Raw genomic sequence first — 27,921 nt, 5'->3', positions numbered from 1 at the left:
GAAGGGGGCAGTAGTTCGCCCTCAGGCTCGCCGTCGCTACCGCGGGAGAAGAAGAAGACGGAGCGCTGCTGTCCTGTGGTGCGCGCGTGGGTCGGCGTGAGTGTACGCAACAGTATGCGTGCGAGTGGAGGTCGTGCTAGGCGAACATGTCCGTGCTCTACCCGACTCTCCTGCTGTGCGCGTACGGCTTCTTCTCCAACCTGCGGCCGTCGGAGCCCTTCCTCACCGCCTACCTCATGGGCCCGGACAAGAACCTGACGGAGGCGCAGGTCAGTGGTTAGCGTCGACTACTACAACTTGTGACGCAATAACTGGTCGCCGGTTTCCCCGTTGCGTAGGACGGCTCGTTTGACGGTCGCTTCTTCACCACGTTGTGCTACGCGGGACGTCATATGGACGCGGGACAAAGTGATGACGAGTCTGACTTGTTTTGAAATGTCTAATGTAAGAGCCATGTCTGAGTGCGTGGGACCTGAGCACCTGTCTGTCTGTCTGTCCGTAGGACCTGTCTGTCTGCCTGTATCACAGAGCGTTATCATGATGAGGGCGAGGCTGCGGGCTGACGTGACCTTGTCCGCGCGTCATAGAGTTCAGCATCGTGTGTGAACCGACAAAACAAACACAACTCTGTGTCAGCGAGTGGGAGGGGAGCTGTTGGGAGTCTGCGTCCAGAGCAGAGAGACATGAGCGCTCAAGGTGTAAATAATCAAATGAGCGATGGCTGACAGTTGCAGAGGTCTTCCCTGGCCGCGGTCCAATCGTCTGACCCCACAGGAACCTTCCCCGGGGACCAGGAACCTTTGCAGGGATTCTGGGCATTCCCACCTCAGGGACCTGCGGTCGAACCACCGTCCCTTGACCCCGAAAGGAAAACGTTATGGCTTTCAAGGAAGCATCCGTGGAGTGGAGAAAATCCCATTTTACTGACACTAGGCGTTTGAAGCGTCCTTTATTAATAACAGAATATCTGCATAGTGACAAAGTCAATGCTGTGAGGCTACATTACATGAGTAACCGTATCCCCCCTCCTAAGAGAAGATAAGCATCATTTAGCCATCATAGGATGCAACATGCGTTTCTTTTCCGTAACATTTTTCTCCTTTCCTCTAGTAAAGGATGGTCCTGTGTTTCCTATGCTAAATGAGTCAGAAAGGAAGCGTTGAAGCTCCTTTCCTTATCCCTTAGAGAATCTGAGCAGCTCTTTTCATGGCCTGCTGAAATACTTCAGGCACTTCCTCATCATTTCAGCCCTGCTCTTTCTTTACCCTCCCACCATTACTGAGCTGTAGCGGCCCGCAACAAAACGTCTGCGTTGTTGACGGCTCTCACAATAACAGGACCGTGCGTCTGCCCTGCGAGGCTCGACCCAGACTTAGTCGCCTCACACTGAATAATCCTCCGTGAACAATAGGTCAGATCCATTTGGAATTTCTGGCTAATCCGTTAATAATTACCTCCTTCAAGTTATGAGAATGAAATCTGTGAAAAAAAGGGTTTTGTCCTGAATCACGTTTCCACTGCTGCAACACCAGACTAAAGCAAATCACTATCCCGTGTCTTCTGTGGCCTCCAAAATCTAAAAAACAGAGTCAGAGGCAAATGTCAACAAGACAAAGTAGTTTCAGGAAGTGCAGAAAGTGGTTACATCGTTTTAAATGGATTATTAATTTAACTGTACATAAGCTCTGCTTAGTCTGTTCAGATTAACAATCCACAGGCAGGGAGTTTGTGTGTTTCTTGCCTCATGCAGTTTGGGGTCTGCCACAAGGAAACTCACATTTATAAAAGACTTATGCAAAATTGTTTTGAACGTGAGCAGGCCCTTAAACAGGATGTACAGATTAGCGGTCCCTAAAAACCTGGTGGTGCAGCAGTAGCACTTAACGTTAACTCGCAGGGTCAGTATCTTTGAGCAGGTCTTCTGTCTCCATCAAGGTGTGACACTAGTGAGAACCAGCCTCACAAACACGCTGAGATCTAATGACTGTGTAAATCTTTGTCCGTTTCCTGCAGGTCGTCAGTGAAATCTATCCAATATGGACGTATTCCTACCTGGTGCTGCTATTCCCCGTCTTTCTGGCGACGGACTTCCTCTGTTACAAGCCTGTGTTAGTGCTGCAGGCCACAAGCCTGGTAGTTACCTATGTGGTGCTGCTGAAGGCGCAGGGCCTGTTGGCCATGCAGCTCCTGGAGTTCTTCTTCGGGCTGGCAACGGCCTCTGAGGTGGCCTACTACTCTTACATCTACAGCCTGGTGGAGCCGGCACACTACCAGAGGGTGACGGGCTACTGCCGCAGCGTGGCTCTGTTCGGATCGGCCGTGGGGTCTCTGGCAGGACAGCTGCTGCTCTCTGTGGCCAAAGCGCAGCTGCGCCACCTTGTCATTGTCACTCTGGCGTCGGCCACACTGGCCTTTGTCGTTCCCTGGTTTCTACCCATGCCGAAGAGGAGCTTGTTCTTCCACAAGAGCGGGGAGAGGCAGCGCACCATCAGCACATCCCTCACGGAGAAGGAGGACTCGGAGAGCAAAGCGCCTCTGAACAGCCAGGAGGCCTCCACAGTGAGTGATCCAGGTTACACCCGGGGGTTATGATGATGGTGGTGGTGCATGTTAAATCTGTTGACTCATTCTGTTTCACATCCACGCAACAGGTGTCCAGTTGCTCCGGGGCACAAAGCCAGAGCAGCACTCCTGTGGAGGTGTTGAGAATGCTGTTTCAGGACTTCCTGCAGTGCTACAGATGTCGCCCTCTGCTGGCCTGGTCACTGTGGTGGGCTCTGGCCACATGTGGCTACTTCCAGGTGGTCAACTACGCTCAGGCCCTGTGGGAGAACATTCGTCCATCCACCAACCATGAAATCTACAACGGCTACGTGGAGACACTGTCCACACTGTTAGGTGAGGCTGCTGCTGGTTGCCGCTTTATCACATTAACCCCAGATACAACCCTGTTCCAATCCTCCCCTCCGGGAGGCGCTGCTGATAACTGGACCAACCAAAACTGCCCGCTACAAGAACAGCTTCTTCCCGCAGGCCGTCGCTCTGATGAACAGTTACAACAGACAAACTGTGTCAGAACAACCTCTGTGCAATCCACCGCACCTCCATTCACATTCTGCCATGTCCTCCAACCTCATGTATACACTGTATCTTGTTCCTTCAACTTTTTGCTCTCATTTGTATACATTAACAATTTTGCTCAGCTCTGTCGTCCTTGTTTTGTTGGTGTAAGTATTTTTTGTTTAAGTTCACTGTGAGAGCACAAGAAACCAGAGACTTAATTCCTTGTATGTTTACATACTGAATAAAGCCGATTGTGATTCTGTTTCTGATACATTCTGCCGTGTTCCGCTCACAGGGGCTCTGGCAGCTCTGCTGGTGGGCTGCCTGCCCGTACACTGGGCTCTGTGGGGCGAGCTGGTTCTGTGCGTCCTCTCCCTGCTGATGGCTGCGTGCGTGTTCGTCATGGTAACGCTCAGGCAGATCTGGCTGTGTTACGGTGCGTACATCCTGTTCCGAGCCACCTACATGCTGCTCATCACGGTGGCCACGTGAGTACATGGCAAACAGTGAATCGGGGTCTACTTTGGATAGTTGTGTGTGTGTGTGTGTGTGTGTGTGTGTGTGTGTGTGTGTGTGTGTGTGTGTGTGTGTGTGTGTGTGTGTGTGTGTGTGTGTGTGTGTGTGTGTGTGTGTGTGTGTGTGTGTGTGTGTGTGTGTGTGTGTGTGTGTGCGTGCGTGCGTGCGTGCGTGCGTGTCCATTATGTGGGAGATACAGATATGAAACAATAGCAGATCAAATCAAATTTTTATTTAATAGTGGCTCTACTATGAATAATAATTTCACCCATTAATTGTGAAAATTGATCAACTAAGAGATCATCATCTGTCTGCAAAGTAGAGTAGTATTAGTCGTAGTATTTGCAGCCTCATTCATTTGCCATAAAATGTTATCATCATCATTCACATCATTGTGAATTGTTTGAATCACCGTAATGGTTGAGTGAAAATCTAATAGCCCTGGTGTAGATCCTTAAACTGTGCTGTGGTTAGTTGTGTTCGTATGTTTGTGTAACATACATATTGCAAAAGGGACAGACAGGACGACGGCAGAGGACGGAACAAGCCCTTCAAACAGATTAACAAGATGGTGAAAGTTTTCTTTCTTTAAAACTTACTGGGCTTCTATATGAATCAGCTGTGTTTCTGCATTTTATTTTTGTTATTTCAGAGACGGGTTCAACTTTCACATGCAACAGTACGGAGAAAAAGGGAAGAGAGAAAAAGGGAAACTCGTACAACTAAAGTGGAGATTGCAGCAACCGTTGACTGTCATGTTTAAACATCTGGCCTCACTGTTTGTGTAGAAATGAGAGATCCACAATAACAAGCACATGCAGCCATCTTGAATATGATCTGGTTTGACGAACTGAATCATCACCCCGAACAAAAAACAAACACAAGCTTAAACAAATGCCAGGGCTTGCGGGCTCGGAGGGATCATGAGGTTTTTTCTTCCTGTCCACCCACGTTGTACTCTAACTTTGTCCTGTACAAATCGAATATTAATATAAATCTTCCATATAACTAAAACCTGGCTCATGATTCTTTCCTGTCCTCCGCCTTCTGACCTGCCAGGTACCAGATTGCAGCCAGCCTCAGCATACAGCGCTATGCCCTCGTGTTCGGAGTGAACACCTTCGTAGCTCTGCTGCTGCAGTCTGTCCTCACTGTGGTGGTGGTGGACTCAGCAGGCCTGGGCCTCAACGTCTTCACTCAGGTGAGGAAGTACAACAAGCCCCCTCCCCCGTGGTGTTTAATCGCCCCTTCAACATTGTCCATTGTAACTGATGGCTGTCTGGTGTCCTTCCCTCAGTTCCTCATCTATGGCGGCTACTTTGCAACCATTTCCGCCATCTTCCTAATCGCAGGGTTCTTCAGACTGGCCTCAAGGCGGTGCTGCGAGCAGGAGGTCCTGGCCAACGGCCGGGTAGAAACGGAGTCGGACTCGCCTCCGATCAGCGACGCTAGCTCATGCAGATAGAATGTTAGGATCCAGAAGCTGAGTGACTCCAGGCGGTGAGCTCCAGCGCCACTGTAGTAGAAGGGAGAGACAAAAATTCCAGTCTGACCGCAGACTGCTCTCTAATAATAATAATAATAATAATAATAATACATTACACAAACCCACTGACAGAACAAAAACTGGATTCATGCTCGACGCTTCCGGTCATTGTGCGAATCATCTGTGACGTCACCGCATCGGCAGACGATTTTATACTCTTGCTTCAGGCCTGACAGGGCGCAGTCTTCTCCTGAACGCAAGGTGTTGCTGCTGACAAATAACTATCCACACCGCTGGAAATGCTGGTTTTAAGCTTGCTCTCAGAAAAGCGACGCAAAGGAAGAATTTGGTCTGTTGTTCTTTGGTGTGTACGGCTTCGGTCCGACAGTGTCTGTGTGTCCTTGCCCGAAGGCCGATCCACACCGAGTTATGACGTCAGCGCCGCTGTGCGCACGGGCCGATGCGTCGAGCATTAATCTAGCTTCAGACTGATGTTTCTTCCAGTTTTCTATGGTCAAACATTGAGTTTGATGTGTGGCACAACTCAACAAACGTACAAGAATCCATTTCAGTGCTTCTTCCGGCTTATTGAAGCCTACGCCTTAAACGTCTAAATTACAACTGTGAATGTCTGGTACCATATCAGTACTCCTGTTTTGTGTTTGACAGCAGCCAAATATAATATGTTTTATATTTTTTGTATTTATTATTTTCCTCCTTTTATCACATAGATTTTTATATTTTATTCTGTTTGTTACATATTGCTACTGATAAGCCGTATCAGGCTTATCAATATATATATTTGATGAACACACTGTTCATGAAGCTTGAAGTGTTCCATTATCCTCATGTGTGATACTGTCAGTGCGACATGTTCAGTCCTGCTGAACGGCAGGACTCCTGCTGAGTCCGGCCATTGGCTTGTGGAAAAGGTAAAGAAATCCACCTGGAGATACTTCCCCTCTTCAAAATAATCGTGTCAGCATCGCTCAGTGATTAACATGTCTGTGTGTAAACGTTCTGATCAGTTTCGTCTTACAAACAAATAATCAACCCAAAAATACAATGGGACTATTGCTTTGTGTGTGTGTGTGCACACGCGCGCTTCAGATTATGCCTCGTCTACTGGCCAAATGTTCCACTGTTTTTTGTTTTTGTCTTGTTTTTTTTTTGTTCAGTTAGCAGCATCAAGGCGCTGGTCCGGCCAATAGTTTATATTAATATCAATACAAAACACTGATAGAAGTGATAAGATTTGTAACTTTGTAACGGTCACTCCTTTGTAAATAACTGTGGGATGACAATATGAAAACACAATATGGAATCCAATACTACTGAACTGAACATTTTCTTAGACATTTATTTATCAACCCCCGTAGGTACTCCAGCACTACCTGAATGTGTCTTAAAAAATTCAAAGCCACTGTCTATGCAATACTTATCACAAATAAACTTATTTTTTCTAATATTCACGTTTTTTTAATGTTCTGTATAGGTGTGTGTTTTCGTTGTCTTGTTTTTTGTAACCACACATTTTTTCCTCAGAAGTGATTGGGAGGGCCATACACTGCCACCTGGTGGTGTGGGGGTAGAACTGTGAAACAAATTCAAACTTTTTCAATTCACACACACACACTTGCGCTTGCACTAGCTGTTTCGATCTGAAATCCTCTGCTAACCATACTCTATTTAGGCTCACAGGTTTAGTCCTGCCATATTTTCCTTTATTCAACAAAAATCCATTTCACAATGTTTATATAATTTTTTACAAATTCAAACTTTTCATTCTTTTGTAGTTTGTTCACATGAAAAAACTGCTGAACTCCAGCTTCCGACCTGAAAATGTAACTCTTCTGTATGCTTGGATGAACTCCAAATCACTGAGACTTGTTCTCATCTCTGACCTTATTTTATTCTCTTAGGTCGTAGTTTGATTTTGTGGTGGATTCACTGATATTCTTCTTTTCCCCCAATGATTTTTTTTTCTCCCCAGATTTTTTGTTTTGGGGAAAAAAAATCTTTAGTTATCACCAGACCTAGTAGACCTGTCACCTGTCCTGTAGAAAAGAAACCTCTCACTATGAGAATGAACTGTCTCAAACAATGACATTTTCTATAACTGTTACAATTTTAAATCAGCAGTGATGTGAAGAAAACCAGAATAATGAGAGAGGCGGTTTCTCCCTGAAGACTCTCCTGCCTTTAAATACACACACCATCCAGTGTTCCGAATTTACATTTGAAAAACAAACTACTAGTTATTTCAATCAAGTTCTCTTTTAATGACTGAGATCTGCCAACACGCGACAGGCTGCTAATAAACCATCACTTTAACCGTAACTGAAGTGTGTAGATGATCTTCTATATCTATAACAAAATCAGACATTTTCAGACCTAACCACAAGTCTAAGCAGAGAGTTCCTGCAGATTAAAAAAAACAGCAGCACATCCAGTGTCATGTGTCCGTGAGAAACACCTGACAGTTTTTTGAAGTAGAGTGAAAATGTAAAAAAAAAAAAAAAAAGGGTCCCATCTAGCAATGTTAAAGAGAAAGTGACTAAAAAAAAGTTCTGGATTTGCATCTTTGTATGAATCTGCAGCTAAATGTGATGGGTTCTTTCTTGGCCCATTTCCAATCCTTCCACCAAGTGTCATGAAATTCTTGTCAGTATATATATATATATATATATATATATATATATATATATTTTATTTTTTTCTTGCGTTATCCTGATGACAAAGAAACGGTGAAAACACAAGGATCAAGTCAACTGTGTCAGGCTGTGTAATACGAAAACACACAGTTCATTACTAGTGGAGCACTTCTTAAATACTTTGACATGGCTGTAGTCTGGTCACTAACCAGTATCAAGATACTCGTGAATCTGGACGGATGTATGTGTGTCAGGTGAGGCTCCAGATGACGGTGAGCATGGCCATGATGCCATTGAGGACAACAACGCCATAGTCCATGAGGAAACCATGGCCAGATACATCTCTAGAAGCAAACACAGACAGAGAGAGACACTTTTTTAACACGATGACGTCATCTCACACTGTCTGCACTGGACACACAACTACACACCTGAGGTGGGCCAGTGTTGGGACCAACGTGCCGGGCTGGTACGAGTCCAGGTAGGTGAGGGTCCATGAGAAGGCACAGCAGATACATCCTGCTGATAGTGACAGCAAAAGGACACTCCAGAAACCTGCACACACACACACACACACAGCTGTTTGCATCTGATACCCTCTGCTATTCAATTTTGCCGCTGAGGATTATTCCATTAATAGATCTGTTGATGGGACAGGAACATTGATTAGCAACTTTTTTGATAAGTAATTTAGTCACTCTTCCTGCTTATCTCTGATATTACAGTATCATTGAGTCAAGTATGGATTGATATTGATAATAATAGTATAATGGAAAAAATCTGTCCTTTTTTGCCATACCAAGCAAAGGAGTGAGTATAGAAGGACCGGACTGATCATGTGATGTGACTGTACCCGTCCTGCGTGAAGAGAAATGTGACACTCACCCAGGATCCTCTCTTCGCTCCCATCCTCTCCTCTAACCGTCACCGCCCGCAGCTCTGAAAACAGCCAGGTCAGGCGCAAACATCACGCAGATGAAGAACATACAGTAATATCCCTGTTAGTGCCTTTATGTGCCTTTCATGATTTGCTTGAGCCAAAATGAAGCTTCAGTCTAAAAAGTTACAGTAACATAATCTGATGATGATCTTCTTCCTGTTTACTGTTGCAAGGCTATATAGTGGGTACATAAACCAAAACAGTTTATGATCTTCATTTATCAGACAGACAGGTCAGCAGTGCATGTATGAGGGTGGAAGGTTGATCAGCGTGTGGTTTACACATCAAGAGCTGATTTGAGTATTTCCAGCAAGTGATGGTTTGAAGACAGGAAGTTCCCATGAACATGTGGGACCGTGAACTGAAAACGTCCACATCGTTGATTGACAGCAGCAGCCGTTTCTGCAGCATTGCAACACAAACACGCGCACAGGCGCGCGCGCGCGCGCGTTACCTGTCAGTATCGGGTAGATGAAGGCGCACAGACAACCGACGGCGGCCACGGTCACCGCGGAGCCCAGGGCGGACAGGGCGACCGCAGACCACCGCCCCGTCGCCCCGCCGGGCGCCTCCCCTGACACGACTCTCCCGCTGGGCCCCACGGAGCAACGTCCTGGATGTTCCATGTCCTCGTCACTTCCTGAAACCCGCCCGTCCGTCGCGCTGCTCGGCTCTGACGGAGGTTCGAGCCGTAGTCTGGCACCAGCTCACACCGACCGCTCCGGAGCCCTGTCAGCAGCTGGTACTGCCCCCGCTTTCCTCTTTCGCCATATTCCGGTGGCACTTCCGCACACACAAATGTCCCTCGGGCTGTTCCGTCGGTGTAGTTCTATTTCTTTTTTTGTTACTCTGCGTGTAGCACTTGCCTCTAAAACAAAATGATATATATATAACAATCGAGGTAAACAGAGTAACCCGAGCCAAAACCACTGAGACACAAATGTATATAAAAGTCAGGGTGTAAATATTAAATATTTATTCTGAAGTTTAGGGAGAGCGATGACTTTTTGTGTTGCTGTGCAATAAAAGTGAGTGACTAGATTTGGTACATTTCTGTTTGCGTGTACAATAAATTCTTAGATTATTAATTAGATTAATTCATGAGATACTCAAGAGCGCCATCACCCGGTTTATCATGGTAACAGGTTGTTCTGACACACACGCGCAACAGGGGCAGCAGTGACCCCACGCGGCCAAGTCGGCTACAGCAAATTGAAATAGATAAAAGAAAAAGGAAATGCAGTTGGAAATTGAAATTAAATTTCCCTTTTAATTACCAGATAGTCCTCATTTTAAAAATCCATTTCCAACTAGATTTAAATGCGATGTCATTAACATATTTTCAAACGATGCACTGTGACTATTTTGTCGTTTTTGTAAATCCCTTTGTAATATTAATTATTTATTGATGGAATCATATTCGTAAATCTTCACAAGCCCTCTTTTTGTTGCCCATTAGATATCTGCTTTTAGCAATGAAAAGTGCTCTTTAAATTACTATTTATTATTACTATTATTATGAATAAAACGTGAAATAACATGGTGTAGTTCCCTTTGACGACCACGAGAGGGCGACACAAATCGTACGAGTGCTTTTACTTTGACATGCAACACGGCACGGCGAGAACAGCATAGTGCAGACGTTTATTTTGAAGAAGAAAAAAAAACGAGGAACCGGAAAAGGTGTTGACGCAGTTCGTTGTTGTCAGCAGCAGTGGCGGAGCTCTGAAGTGACACACACCGCCACCACAGACGCAGCAAAGCCCGTCGGCAGACCCGCGGAGCAGCGACACATTTCACGGTAAAGACACGTCCGACCGTGCTCGCGCCCCTCGTGGCGGCGGGCGGACGCACCTCAGCGGGTCCCGTCGCACGGACACACGGAGCGCGTGGAGCTGCCCGCGCCCGAGGGCGCTCGCTCGTGTATCACGGGGCTCGTTTGTTGTCGATAACATCGGTTCGTTACACTGCGGCGGGTGTTTATTTATTTATTTATTTTGAGCTTCGCTTCGCTTCAGTCCAGCAGCGGCGGACGACACGGCGCTGCGGGGCTACAGGCTGCTACACGAACCGTGCTAATGTCCCCTAGCGCCCCTCTCGTCCGCTAACGGAGCTGGGGTGCGCTGAGGGTCTTCGGAAGTCAGAGCTCAAACAGCTGTCATGTCGATTTCACTTAGGGTGTTGTTGAGGCGAAGTTACCTGGCTGCTCACCTGTTGACAAATCAGCAGCCAGATCGTCACATCCTGGGGCTCGTGTGTGTGTGTGTGTGTGTGTGTGTGTGGCCCCACCTCAAACGTCTCCTTCATACAATCGAACCCTTCCATGTGTTATGTCAGTGCATGTGCATGTAACCACGTCACGTCCTCTGATCTACACATCATTGCATCGTTTTGCTCAGTTGACAGATTAATGTAAAAGGTCGGTGCAGATGTACCAACCTAAATGTGTTCATACGCTGCTGGGACCAGAGGCATTTCATCCCTGGAAGGCAGTGGTGACCTTTAAGGTCAGAGACGCAGGCTTGTGACTGGTTGGCGCCCTCAAGGCCCCAGCGGTCCTTAACGCCTCATTGTTCTGATGAACGCGTTTGTCGTCACCAAAATAAAAGAAGCCATAATCGGACAATAAAAGGCCGTGGTTGTGTTCCAGGCGGATTCCAAATGAGAACGCTGCTTTCAAACCACCTGGCATTTGTAGGATCAATTCCTTCCCCCGTCATGTTCTGTATAACCCACATCAGTGTCAGGAGGTACCAGCCACGGTAGAAAAATACTGAAACTCAATTGGAATTTTTTTGTAGTTTTTAAAACACCCAAAAAGAAATGCATTTCTTTAAAACGAAATGTAAAATGTAATGAGGTTGTAATCGGTTCGTAGACCAGGACTAATCTGCTCTGCTGCTCTGCAGAGCTGTGATGGAGAGATGTGGAGTTCTGCTCTTCTGCCCTTCTATAAACCGCTTGTTCAGACACACACGGCGGATGTGTGTTTATGCATCGCGACATGATCCTTAAACGCTGACACCTGAATGCAGACAAGTGTTGTGTCTCGCGGGGCTGGGCTAAGGCACCGGGTGCTGTGAATACCTCCAGGAAGCAGACAACAAGACTGTTTTATTGTTTGTACCTTCTGCTTCTGTCTGCTGGGATCTGAATGTTAAATCGGAGTTAAGGGAATGGTTGGATTATGAGTCCACTTGTTGAATTTCACTGGCGGCAGCAGTATGCTGACTGACCTGCTCAGCAGCTCACCAAATGACTGTCGCTGACTGAACATGCAACGTTAGTCATTACAAATGACTTTAGAATATAATGCAATCAAACAGTCTGAGCCAGGGACTCGGACACCTACAGCTGAATGTATCAGTCCATTAATCCATTAGTCAGCTTACAAAATACCTTGTAAGTAGTTGTATGACAAAGTCATGGCTCCTGAATGTCCATTTATTTGTGTTTTTATCCCCTGGGGCTTTCTGCCACGTTGCAGGGTCTTCATCGTTTGATGGGCTTTGCTCAGATGTCACGGGAATGATCGTTTATCTGCACTCTTTTGAAAGCCCTGGGAAAAGGTCAGCGAAAGGAGACTGAGTTGAGATCGGTTTGCCGCAAAGAATCAATAATTATTTTAATTATCAATTTATCATTTCAAGTAATTTATCAAACAAAAAAAATCCTGCAAATGTTTTTAACTGTTCAAATGAAGAAGCAAACTGAGTCGTTATTCTCCGGTATTTTATTGTAAACAATTAATAGAATTTATTTAGGGCTGCAGCTAATAATTACACCTATAGATTATTAATAAACTGATTAATGGTTTAGTTCGAAGTGTGTAATCGTCTGTCCCAGGCCTCACCACATCATGGTTCTGGTCTTGTTGTTTGTTTGGATGTTCACATACTGAGGACATGAAGAGGCCTCGGCTTCATTCACTGATGCAAACTCCTATGTGGCCCGTTTAAAATCTTTTGCGACACTTTCTGCTCTGATATGAATATTAAGCCCTCGGCCTCCCGCTGTGTGAGCAGTGCAGTGGCGCACAGGGAGCTCACGCAGCAAGAAAACAGGAACCTGCTACTTTCAAATCATCCAATAATCCTACCCAGGGTCCTCCCTACTGACTAACAGGCGCACTGAGCGTTCACAGTGCGTTCACAGAACAGTGTGTTTGACTGAGCGCCTGTGTGTTGTTGGTCAGCAGCAATAGGCTGATTGTGCCTGTTGGTTAGTAGCAACATTTATTTAAGGCAACATGCTGTCAGCCAGAATAACATCACAGAGCAGAGAGAGAACAGAGTGTGTGTGTGTGTGTGTGTGTGTGTGTGTGTGTGTGTGTGTGTGTGTGTGTGTGTGTGTGTGTGTGTGTGTGTGTGTGTGTGTGTGTGTGTGTGTGTGTGTGTGTGTGTGTGTGTGTGTGTGTGTGCGCGTGCGCGTGCGTGTGGGCGCGTGCGTGCGCGCAACGTGTGTGTGCATGCCTGCGTGTTAGAGCTTGCGTGTGTTATAGCGGGGGCTGGGCCAAATGTGTGCGAGTGTAGTGAGTTAGAGAAGATGGGGAGTTAATATGTGAGCAGAGGAAGAGAAGCAGATACATTATGAGTTTGACAGTGGAGGTGCTGGAGGCAGAACCACGTCATCTCAGCAGTGAACCCAGCACAGGGGCTGTACATATACTGTATACAGCGGCAAACACAGACAAGACAGTAGACATATTTGTGTACAGGAAATGGCAAGTCAGAAATATTGTGGCTTTCTTAGAAACTTCTCAGTGAGTGTCTCACACACCGATGTCGTTACTTCCTTGTCGCTGTTGTAACGGTGCTGATGCTCAGCGACACCACTGACCACTGTTGGGGAAACTGAGAAAATGCAAGCTGTGATTTTTTTGTTATTGCAACTAAAAATAGGGAAATGTTTGACCTATTGGTAAAGTGCAAAGTGTTAAAACAGTTCATGACAGTATCACTAATATATATTGTGTTACGACTGGCTCGCAGGGTCGCAACAAAGGAGGGAGACGTACATGGATGTGAATGAATCAACGGTATATTTGCTAAAGTAAGATGAAAATGCAATGAGTTGAGGTAGTTTGAGTCAGTAGTGTGTGTGTGTGTGTGCAGGTGAGTTAGTGATGGGATCAGTGTTGTGGTGCAACATAAAGACAAAGAACCAGTTGGATGTAGCAGGTCAAACACCACCAGGATTATCCAGCAGGGAGGTTCAGTCACCTGGAGCGCTGGCCACTGATTGGCTCCAGCCAGTCGGGACCTGTGGACACAGGTCACACACACGGTAAACATGCCCACTGGCCCCTCCGTCTACACTGCCCCAGAGTTTTCGAGCGACTAAAAACTGAGAAGTTTGAAAAAAGCTGCTCGCCCCGTTTTTAGTTAGAAAACTGTGTTGTTGTACGGACGGGCAGAAAATTGGACACGATGCTGCAGTCGCCATCATTTGCCTCGTGGTTGGTTCTTATCAGTTGGGCTGGACTTCTGTGGCAAAGCGTCGATAACACTTACTGACAGTTCCACCTCTTATGTCTGTCAGAGTAAATAAATCCCTGCTCTCACTTTTCACTATCGCTGTTCTGAGTAGATAATCTGCTTCCAGTTTACCCCGACACACACATGTTCCGGGTTCTTCAGTGGTCATGTGATGTGCTTTTCAGTTGTGCGTTGTGTTAGAATGGATGGGGATTATTACTGATATGGAGCTGAAAGCCTGATTTGAGTTTTAATAATGCATTTCATTGTTTATTTGTTCTTGTTATGACTTTGTCTCAACACATTTACAGCTTACAACAGCTTTCAAACTGCTATCACTATATTGTCTAAATACAATAACTAAAATACAGGTAATTAATAGTCTGCTTTATTACCATTTAAAATGAGCAATGACAAAGGAAATAAGAGTTTCTGGTGGCGATCTCTGGTAAATATCATTATGAGGGTATAATAATGTCGCCGATTGTCCTGCCCTGATTGTGATTGTCCTGCCCTGATTGTTTTAATAAGGATAATAAACCTAAGATGCTTATGTCGACAGCAAATAGAAATATTCTAGATGCATCATTGTGGTTATTTCCCAGAATTCAACCTGACATTTGCTCTCTGATATCCCCTAGAAATGAAAGTCATGAAATGTAGTTGTGTGGTTAGCGGAGCTGCGTGAACAACAGTGTGACTTCGCACGCTTGAGTATCACAGTGACTCGTCGGCTCTCTCTCGCTCTCTATTTTTCTTCCTTATGTAACAATAACTGTAATTCAGCATGAGGATGACGGAGTGCAACACTGTGAATGTGTCGAGCAGAGACTGTGTCCTGTTATTATCTCCACAGTTAAACATTATTCTCACCCCCACCTCTCTCTGATGATCAGCTTTTCACTTCACAGTGTGAAGTGTGGCCCTGCAGAACAGCTCCCAACACTGAAACCCATCAGTAGCAGCTCTTTTCCTCTGCGGGTCTCAGTTAGATTGTCACCAGACGAACACACACAGCATGTCGACGTGTTGCTGTTTCTAAATAAAGATAGATAGAGAAGACGTGCTGTCCACTGTGCTGAGGACTGAGGCAGGCCTCGCCTGTTCAGGAGGGCTGATTATTGTGATTTGCCCAATGCCCACTGCACATGCACACAGTTACAGTACTGTCTAATGGAAGGTCATGCTGCTGAGGATGATCTGAACTTAATGAATGTGGTTGACCTAGCAACAGCGTGAACTGATTACAGTCTATATAACAGGTTATATACCGTATTGTCCTTTGAGTACTGAACATATATCACACTAATCTCTCTGATGCAATGGCTGGAGCTGCTGCTCTTTGACAAGGCGTCTGATGTCAGATGGTAGTGATGATGATGATGATGATGATGATGATGATGATGATCTCATTCGCGGCGTGTTTTCCATGTTTGAGTAGAACAGAGTCTTTGCAGAGCTGCAGAAAACCGATCTTCAGTCCATAACTCTTGGAAAGTGCATCATTCTGCACCTACTTTTCTTTTCCTGTCAGTCACCGCGATGACACATAACAGCTTTGTGTGTTTCCTTCACCCTGACTGTGACCATACAGGCTTACAGCAGAAGGGACCACCCTGTATATATTCATATTTATATTATATTTATATTCTTTTAACGCAGAATCATGTTCATTTCTTCTCTTTGTGTATTTATGAATTGCCTCCGGGGGCCTTGTATGAGTCCTCAGCCCTGATGTAAATCAGTGCTGAACTGAAGTGCATTTGAATGGTGGTGTATGTACTTACTCATGTAGACACTCTAGTGTATTTGAACAGTAATGCAAACACAAAACTGTGCAAATGACTTGTAATCAATGGCTTTAAATTTTCAAACTGAATCAGTCTTTTGTGACCACTATACCTCTATAGAAAATTATTCCCCATCACCTGATGTCATGTGACAGGTGACATCACGAAGAAGTCACAAAGAGGTCAGAAATAGGTCAGAACATGACATCATGCATGGCTCTAAAATACATTTCCCCCTGGTATCTCTGCATCCTATGAGATCATCATCATGATGTCATGAAGAATGAATGAACTTCACGGTGTAGTAATGCATTCACTTTTGCAATAAGATTGTTTAGATTAATCAGTCATTCGAGAGTCGTGATGATGACATCATTATGAAATGTCATTATTAAAGACTAAAAAGAGTTAGCGGTATATTCAGCAGGCGTGCAGGGAATTTGTCCCCCCTGTTTGATCAAAGTAACCACATTGGTTTATTTTTTCAAACCGAGCTGACATGAGACGTCTCTTGTCTCTTGCAGGACCCTTCCGCTCCTGAGTGGAGGTTGCAGCCTCGTACGTCATCACTGTCGAGTGTGTGTGTGTCAGCGTGTGCGTGTAGCGCCGCTCTGCAGCACTGTGTGTGATGTCTTCAGAGCTGCTGGTGGATTTGGGCGAAGACCCTGCTACTGCACAGCTCGGACAGCTGAAGCTGACCACGATAGAGGACCAGCAGTGGCCCCCAGACGAGGCTACTCTCAGCAAGTCAGGTGACACACACACACACACACACACACACACACACACACACACACACACACACACACACACACACACACACACACACACACACACACACACTCTCACACACTACATCACCTGTTTGTGCATCCCTTTGGAAAAAAAAATGTCGTATGTTGACCAGAATTGATTTAGTCGTAAAATCCTAACCTGCCTTTTAATGTAGAGGTCAGCAGCTCAGACAGAAAATGTCCATGCGTGTGTTGGAGTTATGTGTATTTCAAACACAGACCACCCTGATTCGTGCTCAGGGTTCTGATTCAGGGACACCCAAATATCAATATGTCATTATATAAAATCCCTTATCATTTTTCTAATTGTATTTATAAATATGCATTCAAACACAACTTTTTGGGACTAAATCACTTGACCTTGACCTTTGCATAGTGTGTTCTGTGTGGTGAGGTCAGCACAGCAAAGGACTGTAGCTCTTTGTAGCAGGAACTGAGTGAACATCAACTTGGGAGGGAGATGTGCCAATGGAGGAAAAAATCAGAAAGAAGTAGAGACAATGAAAACATCCAGCTTTAGGCTTGACCAATCATTTATTTTCTTTAGTACAGCAGATTTAGATATGGACCTAAATGGTTGGTTCTCTCTTCTCTCCATGTTATTTTCTGTGTCAAGCTCCTGTTACCTGAGTCAATACCCAAACCCTATAATAATAATAATAATAATAATAATAATAATAATAATAATAATAATAATAGTAATGATAATATGAAGAAAAAAGCATTTCACAGTTAGCTTCCAAATGGTGGCAGGAAACTTACGATTTCACCCTAAAAAATGTTGTTTGTTACTGTGATACTGTGTGTGTGTTTTTTCTATTTAATGTACGTATTTATGTATTGGTGTGTGTGTGTTTCAGAGACGGACATCTCCCAGCGCTTCGACAGTGGCTCTCCCCACCTCCCCTGGGACCATCCCTTCTATGACATCGCCCGGCATCAGATCATTGAAGTGGCAGGTCAGTTCTCACAGAACTCCCGTCTGACTCACTAAATCTTATGTATGAGCGTCTCTGAACAGTTAACACGAGTGATGTTGCCTCTGTGTCTCTGTGCGTTTACAGGAGATGACAACTTTGGCAGGAAGGTGATCGTGTTCAACTCCTGCAGGATGCCCCCTCAGCACCAGCTGGACCATCACAGGCTGCTGATGTACGTCCTGATGGAAACCTTATTGATTCCAGTGTCCGGTAGAGATGCACGTTCACTCGTTTGACTGACGACGCATTTGTGTGTATTATTTTTGCAGGTATCTTAAAGGAACACTGGATCAGTATGTGGAAAGTGACTACACTCTGATCTATTTCCATCACGGGCTGACCAGTGAAAACAAACCATCTCTCAGCTGGCTCCGAGATGCGTACAGGGAGTTTGACAGAAAGTAAGCTGAATGACATCACTGAGCCATCACAACCATAACTCCATAACTCCTTCTCTTGGATCTCTTTGAAAATAACAAACCAACCGGCCATGTTTTCATGGAGGTTCCTTATATCACACTGCTGTGCCACAGCAAAGGCTCCGAATACTTTAATCAAAGAGAGATTTCAGTTTTTGATTATTAATTCATTCACAAAAACTCCTCAAAACATGCCATTCTGTAATACGGAGTATAGATTTTTTGGTAAAAAATGGCAATTTAATCTATTTAAATCAGCAAAAAGTTAACAGATCTGAATACTTTTTGACGGCACTTTTGCATTTGTGGTTCAAAGGAATATCTGCTGTGTGATTTCAGGTATAAGAAGAACATCAAGGCTCTGTACATCGTGCACCCCACCATGTTCATCAAGACTCTGCTGATCCTCTTCAAACCAATCATCAGGTTCTCTTTTTATATATGTACATATGTATAAATTACTGAGCATGTTTTTGAAAGTTATGTTAGCTTCTCATTTAGCCCCAACTTGCCGATGGTCTGAGACGTTTGGAATTTGATCACTTGGTTTTGGGTTTCTTGACATGTGAGCCATTGTTATGATTCATTTTAAATGTTCTCTGAAAACTTTGAAAGTTGTCTTTGGCCCCACCATGTCACCTAACATCACCACGCCACCTGCCTTTTTTCACACTGCCAAAGTCCAGCTGAATGTGGCCTTGATTTGTGTGCGAGAAGACGACTAGGACCACCAGGCTGAAATAAAACCCAGAGTTGAATCATTCTCAGGTGGCTTTTATCCCGTTATTCAATGTGGGGTCAAATTTCAGCAATATTTCATTAACTTTGGTGCTTCGGCTTCAGTATTTAATCCTGTAACTTAGTTTGTGAGCAGATTATTATGAAACTTGTGAGGATGGTTGTTGTACAATGATCAGTGTCAGGCTTACACAAGACCATGCAGTTCCTTGAACACAGACTGCAAGTTTGGTGATACTGTAAACAGAATTATCTTTGTGTTCGTGTGGGTGTTCAATAACTAAAGTATAGATCCCACAGATACTAAGTCTTATTTTGAGCATAGTCTTAATATGAAGGATGTAATCATCCTGGAGACTCTGCTGCTGGTGTCTCAGACACCTTTGTTGCTTACCATTAAAAACTTGAATGATGTTTGGCAGATCGCTTCGTCTTCCAAAGCCTAGTAATAATGTAGTAAACTCATAAAACATGATGATGAATCAGCTGCTTTTAAAAATAAATATAAAATGGACGTTGTAACAAAATCACCGTAACAATGGTCTAGTATCATCTAGTGGCAGGTGTGCAAAACTACAGCACATATCATGCCCTTTATGAATCATTAATTATGTATTTCACAATCTTAAGTGCCCAGTCTGAAGATGATTTTAAATGTTACCAGGACTTTGTGTCGTTATGGTTCCCAAGATTTATTACTGAGAGCAAAACAGTGCTGTTTTTTTATATACCTAATTTCATGGAATATAAACCTGTTTCCTACAAACCAACAAAATCAACGTTGCCAAATGTTCAATGTTTTCTAAATACAACCAGTTGCACAAGAACAAGAAACTCCCTAAATGTGGAAAAATGACAAATAGATTCAGATTAATTTCCTGTTGAGTGACGAATGAACTAATGGACAAACTATTGCAGTTCTGCTTCTGGAGACGGCAGATATCTTGACAGTGTCACATGTGACAGTATCAAAATCACGTGTACAATAAATAATACAATAATGTCTGGATGCAGTTTTTTGGTCCGGGTGTTCTGTCAGGACTGTCACTGCACAATTTATCCTATTTATTAAAGTTATTGTTTTGGTGAGGAGAACAATCCTTGAAGCTTTGGTCACATAAAAATATGCCAACGCGCATCTCAGGTTTATTAAAACAACTGGAAAACAGGTTCAGACACTGATAATGTTACAGCTGATCATTTTGTGGGTGTCTGTTAAATCAGGAGACGGGCTTTATCATTACAACAGCAGAAAAATGTGAGACAAATACATTTTCGGTTCAGTCTGAACCTAGCATGTGGCTGCGTTTTTCATCATTCATTGTTTACTACAACTGGTTGTGTGAAGGTAGCACATTCCAAAATGACGACTCATGTGAAGCTGATTTGTTCTTTGTCTCTGTGCAGTTTCAAGTTTGGCAAGAAGATCAACTATGTGAGCTACCTTAGCGAGCTGGAGGACGTGGTGAAGTGTGAGCAGCTGCTCATCCCTGCGCGTGTCAAAGAGTATGCACTGCCAAAAATATTTCCAAAAATATGAAATGATACACTGGATATTTGCATTTGATATTCTTGCTGCATTCTACTGAGGTCCATTAGGTCATTTTTGCACATATTGTACATTTAAATACATTTTGTTGTTGGAAAATGTCTTTTGTATCCCGGTTTATGTGCAACCAGAAATCATCTAGAGCTATACACATTTACAGCCTTTCAGGCGTAAGGCATAGAACGTTGAACTGTATGATAATTTTGACGTGGTGTCTGTGGCAGGTACGACAACAAGCTGAGAGCGTCTCTGAAACCATCTGCCCAGCCTCCTATGTCCCCTCCTCGCAGCCCCCCGCTGCCCGACCAGGTGTTCGGGTTACCACTTGCACTGTAAGTGACTTAACCCACTCATTCACTCCCCCTACTCACTTTCTAGGGAATTCTATGTAGTGGACTATAAAGTGAACTCATCAGCAAAATTTAAATAAAAACATATAAGCAAGTCCAAGTAAGACGTCTTCAAATTCTAAGTGAAAAAGATGAATATTGGAATACTTATATTTTTTACTTTATGGCCACAGTTGACCAATGAGCATCCAGTCTAATGGTTACTTCCAGCACGATAATTCTCAGTGTGAAATTGACAGCATTGAATGTGCCGCTGACCAATCTGCCCACATGATGACGGGGGAATCCAAAGGGAGGAACGACCTAGTGTTAGTGTGGTGTTCCTAACAAAGTGCTCGGTCTCACACTGTCTGTCTGTGTGTGTGCGTGTGCAGGCTCAGAGAGAGGAGTTCAGACGGTGATCCAGTTCCTGTGGTGATGAGAGATACGATAACTTTCCTTTCAGAGCAAGGTAACTGAACACGAACCTCATCCACTAATGAACTTGACTATATTTAGTTTTACTAAGTTGTCCCCTCAGAACTACTTTGTCTAACTTCATGTGTGTGTGTCAGGTTTGGAGATTGAGGGGATCTTCCGACGGTCAGCCAATGTTACCCTGGTGAAGGAGGTCCAGCTCAAATACAACTCAGGTGTGATGGACAGGCCTATGTTGCCCCCTGGTGTCTCTGTTCTCTGTATTTGTGGTAATGGCAGATGTAACAACACTTCTTGTTTTCTGTCCTCTTGTCGCACCGCGTGTTTGCGTGTTTTGTAGGCACAGTGGTGAATTTCAGAGAGATTGAAGACGTCCACTTGGCTGCTGTGATTTTGAAAACGTTCCTGAGGGAGCTGCCTGAGCCTCTGCTGACCTTCCAGCTCTACAACGACATCGTCAACTTTGCCTGTATGTTCAAACAAAGAAGTTTTTAAATCTAAATCTAGATTAAAAAAAATGTAAACTACCGCTTCAGAGGAAGTAGGTCCAGGATCAAATTCTGCCACAATGCAATGTCATTTAATATTAGAATTAATCCATGCTAATCCTTCCCATAACCACGATCATTACTCCATGTGGCTCACTAATGCTGCTTTCAGACAGCCAGTGAAGTCTGCATGTTCTCCTTAACTTCTCCAGAGAGGCTATATGTGAGAATGCAAAAGTTGCTCTGGACGTTGTCGGGAACTTTTCCTGCCAGCTCCCCCGTAACATTTCCGGAGAAACCATGTGAGAATACAGCATTTTCCTACTGTTCCCACATGATCTCTGAAGTATTCAGAGCAAGCGAGTTGGCATGTTGACTACTGTAAACAAAAGCACTGTTTTCTGCGGCAGAATTATCGGCATGTCCCGCATGCTGCTGCTCCACCCAGACACCACAGAATGTATCGGACATGTTCCTGCTGTCATGAACGCGTCTGACTCGGGACAATAAACGGCCAGTTCATGTCTGACGATAGCTTAACAGTGATATACCAGCCACGATGCTCACTAGTTTGGTGGAAAAGTCGTTCTCTGGTCACTTCTGGAACCAAACGATTGAGCATTCACACCTGCTTCACACTGTGTTGAAGTTAACTTCTCTCTCAAGCTCTCGTCTTTTTTTTGTCAGACAACTCTCCCCCAGTTTCCACGTGAATCACTGAGGTCAACACAATGACTGTCCAGGACATGGTGTCCGAAAAAAGTGTGTCGTCATCTTTATGTTTGATGATGGACTTGTATCTACATCTACCTTAAAAGCAGTTGATTCCCTAAAACACATCTCACAACCTGTTTGTGATGGACATTGAGTCTTGGACAGCCAAGTGAGACAGAGGCAATATGTGATAACTATAAGACTTTTCACTTTTATCAAGTGTCTTCTTCAGTTCTAACTATGTCCAGAATATGTGATGTACATATTGTGGACACAGGTGACTCCATGACTCTGACGACCTCGTTCCAACAGTTCCTGTCGTTCATACAGTCTGGAGCATCGACAAGCTCCGCCCACACTCCACAGAGGTTAAATTCCTGGTTTCACCACAACTGAAGAAGACACTGGAATGAAGGTGAAACGTCTTCAAGGAACTACAACCGAGTCCAGTTGCTCCTGATTCAACCCCTTGGTGGATAACTATGACCTGATGGACAAGAATCGTCACAGACGATAACTAGAGTACTAGTACAAAACAAAATCAACTCACAAAGTCATGTTGTGTATGTTTTAAATACTCTCAGAAGTTGAAATGGGATCACCGAGCTGTGGTGGGCACTAGTGGATTTCCATTAACACATGTAAATGTGCCGCCTGCAGCAGCTACGTCCTGAACGAACCGTAGTTCACGGTGGCACTTGTGTTTGGTTTGCTGCAGCCGTATCCAGTGACAACCAGGCGACCGCCATGAAGACGCTGGTAGAGTCACTGCCAGAGGAAAACTACGCGTCGCTGCGATACCTCATCACGTTCCTAGCTCAGGTACGGCTCATACCCTCCACAGCCTTTCAGCCTCGCATGTCAGTCTGTCTGCTACTAACAGCAACCTGTGTGTGTGTTTAGGTGTCAGCCAACAGTGAGGTGAATAAGATGACGAACAGCAACTTGGCTGTGGTGTTTGGGCCTAACCTGCTCTGGGGGCGGGACAACGCCATGTCACTTAGTGCCATTGGGCCAATCAACAACTTCACCAGAACCCTGCTGGACCAGCAGCATCTGATCTTCACCTAAAGCAACGCAACCACTGTGACCCTCCCTCTCATGCAGCATTAAGTCTTGAGTTCAGCCCAGCTACTGACCAATCGGGAGCCTCGTCAGGGTACTTCTCCACCTACTGCACTTAGACAGTCCCACCAAGTCCATCTGCTTTTCAATTAAACACCACAAATATCCTACAGACCAATGCACTTAATTTTGTCTCCGACCAGTCTTAACTATCTGATTGGCAGTTGTCACGAGGTGAAAGATGAAAACAAAGATTTTGTGGTAGAAAGTTATCGTGCCACTAAATTTCATAATTTGTATATTTTGCAAAAAGGTCATTCTAAGTTGACTGACAGAGACGGTTGCTCTGCAGTGAGCGTCACAGGATTGATCCCATACATTTCCTTTCACGCAGCCTTTTAGAATCTGTCATCAGAGCTTCTCTTCTAACTCCTGACTCCTGAATGGTTTGTGTGTTTTTAGTTCAAATAGATTGTGTTTGTTCATAATTGTAACTTAAAATGAAGATCTGGCCATATTTCAGGACTATTTTATTTTTGCCACAATAGTACATCTCTGAATCTACCACCTCCCTTTACACCCAACAAGCCCTTCAGAGTGTCCAGTCCTAAATGCATGTGTGTACAATCTTTTATCTCCGTAGGAGGATTACTAGCAGGGGACTTAGACGTCCTCAGTTTCTCTGTATATTGTGCCGTGCTGTTTGCCTGCTCCTTTCTATGTTGTACCAAAAAACATCCAGTGTCACAGAAAGACCCAGAGAGCAGGGGTGGTACATAATGTATAACAGCTACAGGTAATGAAAGAGTGCAGTTATTAAACCTACAAGGATTATGATCCCAGACTAAAGAGAGGAGAGATGAAGAGATGGAGGTCTCAGGTTAAACGTCGTGTGTGGACAATCTATGAGATGCTGTAAAACAAAGATGGAGCGGTGGAACGTGACCAGAGTTGATCCTATCAGCAGACAGAGATCCGACCAAGTGTCAGAAATAGAAACTCACGGCTGTGCATGTAGATGAAGCTAATTCTACACATTCTGGTGTCAGAGGACTCACTGCTGTACTGTACTTTATCCTGATGCTTTATATCTCTCTCCCCACTATATCTGACTTTGTAATAATAATATGAATCATTGTTAACTCGCCTCTGTCACAACATGATAACTCTTGTCATAATATTGACTCACTAGGCCATCAGATGTTTTCGGATCATTAGGTGTCATCAGATGTCTCGGATCATTAGTTGTCATCAGAGGAGCTGATGGTTTTTCTATGGTACGGGATAAACAGGGGATACAACTCTGTTTCATATAAAATCTAATATTCAGTAGCACAAAAGTAGAAAATACACAACCTTTTTTTTACCTCGGCGGCAGAAAGAACCAGCCTTTTGTTTTGAGTTTCCATTATTGCCCATTGATGCAAAAAGGGCCTGGATGTTGACCTGTTGTCTGGATGAACTCAGAGCGATGTCCATTTTCACAACCAGGACGACAACAGTCCCGCCTTCCCACCGCTCTTCGGGTCTTTTCCCCAAATTGATGGGCTTTAAGTGTTTATAACGTAAAAAATGTTTAAAACATTTTGTGGGAAGCGCTGACATTCACTGATGGCTGTTTAGGCGGGAGGGGAAGAACAGCGAAGTGGAAACCGCTGGATGGACGTAGTGGTTGTGTCTGAGGGAGAGGGCAGCAGAGTGTTGTGACTCTGCGGTGCCACGGCTTTTAATGTAAAAATGATCACAAATCATCAGAAAACGGAGCCTCAGAGACAGAAACAGTCTTCATGTCCCTGCCAATTGAGACAGTGTAGATTTATCCTCCTCTAATCTCTTGTTTTGATGTATTTGCTGCTCATTACAGGAAGTGATGAACTGTAAAAAACATGAGGCAGTAGCATTCAGTTTACATGTGACCGACTTCATCCCCTCAGGGTTTGTGTCGACCACACGTGCTTGCCACTAGAGCCAGACTGATATGGATTTTTTTTTTTTTAAACAAACCAATATATATTTAAAAAAATTGGCAATTGTCGCTATGAAACCCTAAAACGTTATCACAGATAAATAAAAATAATAAGAAGAGTGCAGCTTTGGTACTCGTAGCTGACGTGCGTTTTGACGGAGACTTGTGATAATCTGAGAGTGGTTTTATGAGTTATTGTTGTGGAGCTTCTGCAGTCGTGCTGTGACGCCTCTGTGTGTGTTCTGGATCACGTACTAGATGATATCATTTTGAATAGAGGTTTTCTCCCCAGTTGCCTTTGGTTGTGCTTGATGCTGTGCAATATAATGGGGTTGTGTGAGGGGGGTCTGGGCGTGTGCCATGTCCTCATGGTGCTGGGTCCCTGTACCTGTGAGGTATAAAAAACAACAACCTGTGTGGTTATTTCAAATAACCAATCAGAACTAGACAGGTAGGACTGGTACACCAACATGGCTTCTTGTCGTGTTCATTTGTATTAATATGGAACAGCAATGAGGAGGCGGTGTCCGAGCTTTGCCTGAGGCACAGGTCGTCGCCAGTCAGAATCCAGTATTCTCTGCCGAGTAGTAATTCTGGAACTATCCTGACCTGTTACACTCTTGAGGTGCATCGTCAAGCTTCATATTTACATTATCCAAAGCCTTAATTTCAAGAGAGGACTTTTCATTTTCTGCCATCTGCCTCCAAAGTCGGCTCGTCCGAAGCTTTGCATTCCGTGTCAAATTCTCAACGAAGACTCGCGCTTCACGAGCTCAGTGAGCTGTTGTACTGCCCTGTAGTTGTTGATCAGTATGTGTTGTGTACAGCGGGAGGACAGAGTTACCCATCTGTCCCGTGTGACCCGTATCAGTTGTGTGAAGACTCTACAAGAGGCCAAATGCTATTGAATCAGTTGACCTTCATCTTGTCAATGTTAAAAAGTCCTATCAGTGAGTCGATACTAGTGTTGTAATGTTGTTATGATTCTTATAATGAAATGTGACTGAAAAGCACCAAAACACCTGAGATACAGTTTGACTGAAAGCTGGAACCTCCCCCCCTTCCAAAAAACCCTAATGTTTACCTGTTGTAACTCCCAGTCATGTCAAGACATGCTATTGGTGTATATATGTGTGTGTGTGTGTGTGTGTGTGTATTTGTACTTGCTTGTAAATGCTGATTCATCTGGACCAATTACATTTGACAAGACAAAATATTTCTAACTGTTGTTTTATATATATATATATATATATATATATATATATATATATGTATATATGTATACATATATTAATGTATGTATATGTGTGTGTGTGTGTGTGTGTATATATATATAAACTAGGGCTCTATCATGTAAGGTGTGTGTGAGTGCGTGTGTTGGTGAAAATGTGGTAACTCAATTCCTTTTTTTGATTTTATGATTTGACATAATGGGAAGGATTATCTGGTTGGGAGCCAGGCTCTTAAAACACAAAACTGAAAGAAAAAAAATAATAACCTTTTTTTCTTAGCTTGTGAGAAAGTTTTTTTTTTATTTGACTACAGCAACATGTACAGTGTGTGTGTGTGTGTGTGCGTGTGCGTGTGTGCGTGTGCATGCTCGTGCCTTATTAGTTAACCCCCAAGCAATGGTGTGATGAGCCATCACAGTGCCAGTGTGCCCGTTCTGCCATAGACTTAAACAACAGGAGGTGCGTTCAACACATCTGCGGCGTTTGTATGTTACATAGTGGTCAAACAGTATGTTACTGTATGAATGTGTCCTGAAGAGGAACACACACAGGGGACGGTCGAACTTCCGTCCAAACTAGTCAGCTTGTTGAACACAGCTCAACTGTAATGGAAAATCACAGGCTTATAGAAACGTTATGAAATATGAAAACCATAACTTCTGCATATAATAAATCGTAGTATTTTGACATGAAAAAATGTTCACCTTAATCTCAGAATTTTATAATTTTCTTCCAGCAAATTATAATTTACCTTTAATTTCCTGAGAAAACTCGTTATTTTATGTTCAGTTTTCAAACGTTCAGAGCTTCATCAGCATCAAGTTAACCCACCAATAATTTATCATTCTCACATGTATTCAAATAATCAAATTCATCTTTTTTGTTTCTGGTGTACAAGAGTGACACACAATGCTCTCTTCACTATATACTATGACGTATTACTTTAAATTTTATGGCAAATGCAACCAAGTACAATTTCTGTTTGCTTCATTTCTATAATGACGTTTTCCTTAACTCTGCTGATACATTACAGCCCCGTCTAATCTATGGATCTTTGTACTGTAACTGTTGTCATGGTGACAGTGAACAATATTTCTCCATGAGAGAAATTATTCGGTTTCCTGCCTGATCTATTGATACGTAGTGATTTTATTTTCTTAACTCTTAAAATTGTTTCATCCTTTACTTTTGATATGTGGATCTTAAGTCTTATATATGTGTAATATAATGGTAGTATACTGTAATATCACTATGTGCAAACAATAAACGAATGGTGAATGAAA

At 43.8% G+C, this 27,921-nt stretch overlaps 3 protein-coding genes across 6 annotated transcripts; 2 read left to right on the top strand and 1 right to left on the bottom strand.

Annotated features, from left to right (window-relative positions):
* Window positions 1-45: 45 nt before the first annotated feature.
* On the top strand, window positions 46-6,533 carry slc19a2 (solute carrier family 19 member 2). Of its 2 annotated transcripts, none has more exons than XM_035622195.2 (6): window positions 46-269; window positions 2,014-2,559; window positions 2,652-2,898; window positions 3,359-3,551; window positions 4,639-4,780; window positions 4,877-6,533. In XM_035622195.2, the coding sequence occupies exons 1-6, from the start codon at window positions 147-149 to the stop codon at window positions 5,042-5,044; spliced, it is 1,419 nt and encodes a 472-aa protein (XP_035478088.1). In that variant the 5' UTR covers window positions 46-146; the 3' UTR covers window positions 5,045-6,533. The 2 variants fall into 2 exon arrangements, with proteins under 2 accessions (XP_035478088.1, XP_035478098.1); XM_035622205.2 differs by lacking the exon at window positions 46-269 and adding an exon at window positions 301-444.
* On the bottom strand, window positions 3,797-9,466 carry arl6ip6 (ADP-ribosylation factor-like 6 interacting protein 6). 2 transcript variants are annotated; one of them, XM_035622294.2, is made up of 5 exons: window positions 9,114-9,466; window positions 8,605-8,658; window positions 8,151-8,274; window positions 7,929-8,063; window positions 3,797-5,095 (listed from the first exon to the last, which is right to left on the bottom strand). In XM_035622294.2, exons 1-4 carry the CDS (start codon window positions 9,283-9,285, stop codon window positions 7,970-7,972), a joined length of 444 nt encoding a protein of 147 aa, XP_035478187.1. In that variant the 5' UTR covers window positions 9,286-9,466; the 3' UTR covers window positions 3,797-5,095; window positions 7,929-7,969. The 2 variants fall into 2 exon arrangements, with proteins under 2 accessions (XP_035478187.1, XP_035478179.1); XM_035622286.2 differs by lacking the exon at window positions 3,797-5,095 and having other exon boundaries at window positions 7,566-8,063; window positions 9,114-9,465.
* On the top strand, window positions 9,257-27,921 carry arhgap1 (Rho GTPase activating protein 1). Of its 2 annotated transcripts, none has more exons than XM_035622228.2 (13): window positions 9,257-9,401; window positions 16,451-16,678; window positions 17,581-17,679; window positions 17,785-17,872; window positions 17,970-18,101; window positions 18,459-18,545; window positions 20,265-20,363; window positions 20,631-20,738; window positions 21,131-21,207; window positions 21,311-21,388; window positions 21,514-21,642; window positions 23,094-23,197; window positions 23,279-27,921. In XM_035622228.2, exons 2-13 carry the CDS (start codon window positions 16,555-16,557, stop codon window positions 23,444-23,446), a joined length of 1,293 nt encoding a protein of 430 aa, XP_035478121.1. In that variant the 5' UTR covers window positions 9,257-9,401; window positions 16,451-16,554; the 3' UTR covers window positions 23,447-27,921. The 2 variants fall into 2 exon arrangements, with proteins under 2 accessions (XP_035478121.1, XP_035478111.1); XM_035622218.2 differs by lacking the exon at window positions 9,257-9,401 and adding an exon at window positions 10,311-10,460.

Source organism: Scophthalmus maximus, chromosome 1 (genome assembly GCF_022379125.1).
Source record: "Scophthalmus maximus strain ysfricsl-2021 chromosome 1, ASM2237912v1, whole genome shotgun sequence".
Lineage (NCBI taxonomy): Eukaryota > Metazoa > Chordata > Actinopteri > Pleuronectiformes > Scophthalmidae > Scophthalmus > Scophthalmus maximus.
The sequence above is the reverse complement of the archived record's forward strand: the minus strand, read 5'-3'. Positions and strand labels throughout refer to the sequence as shown.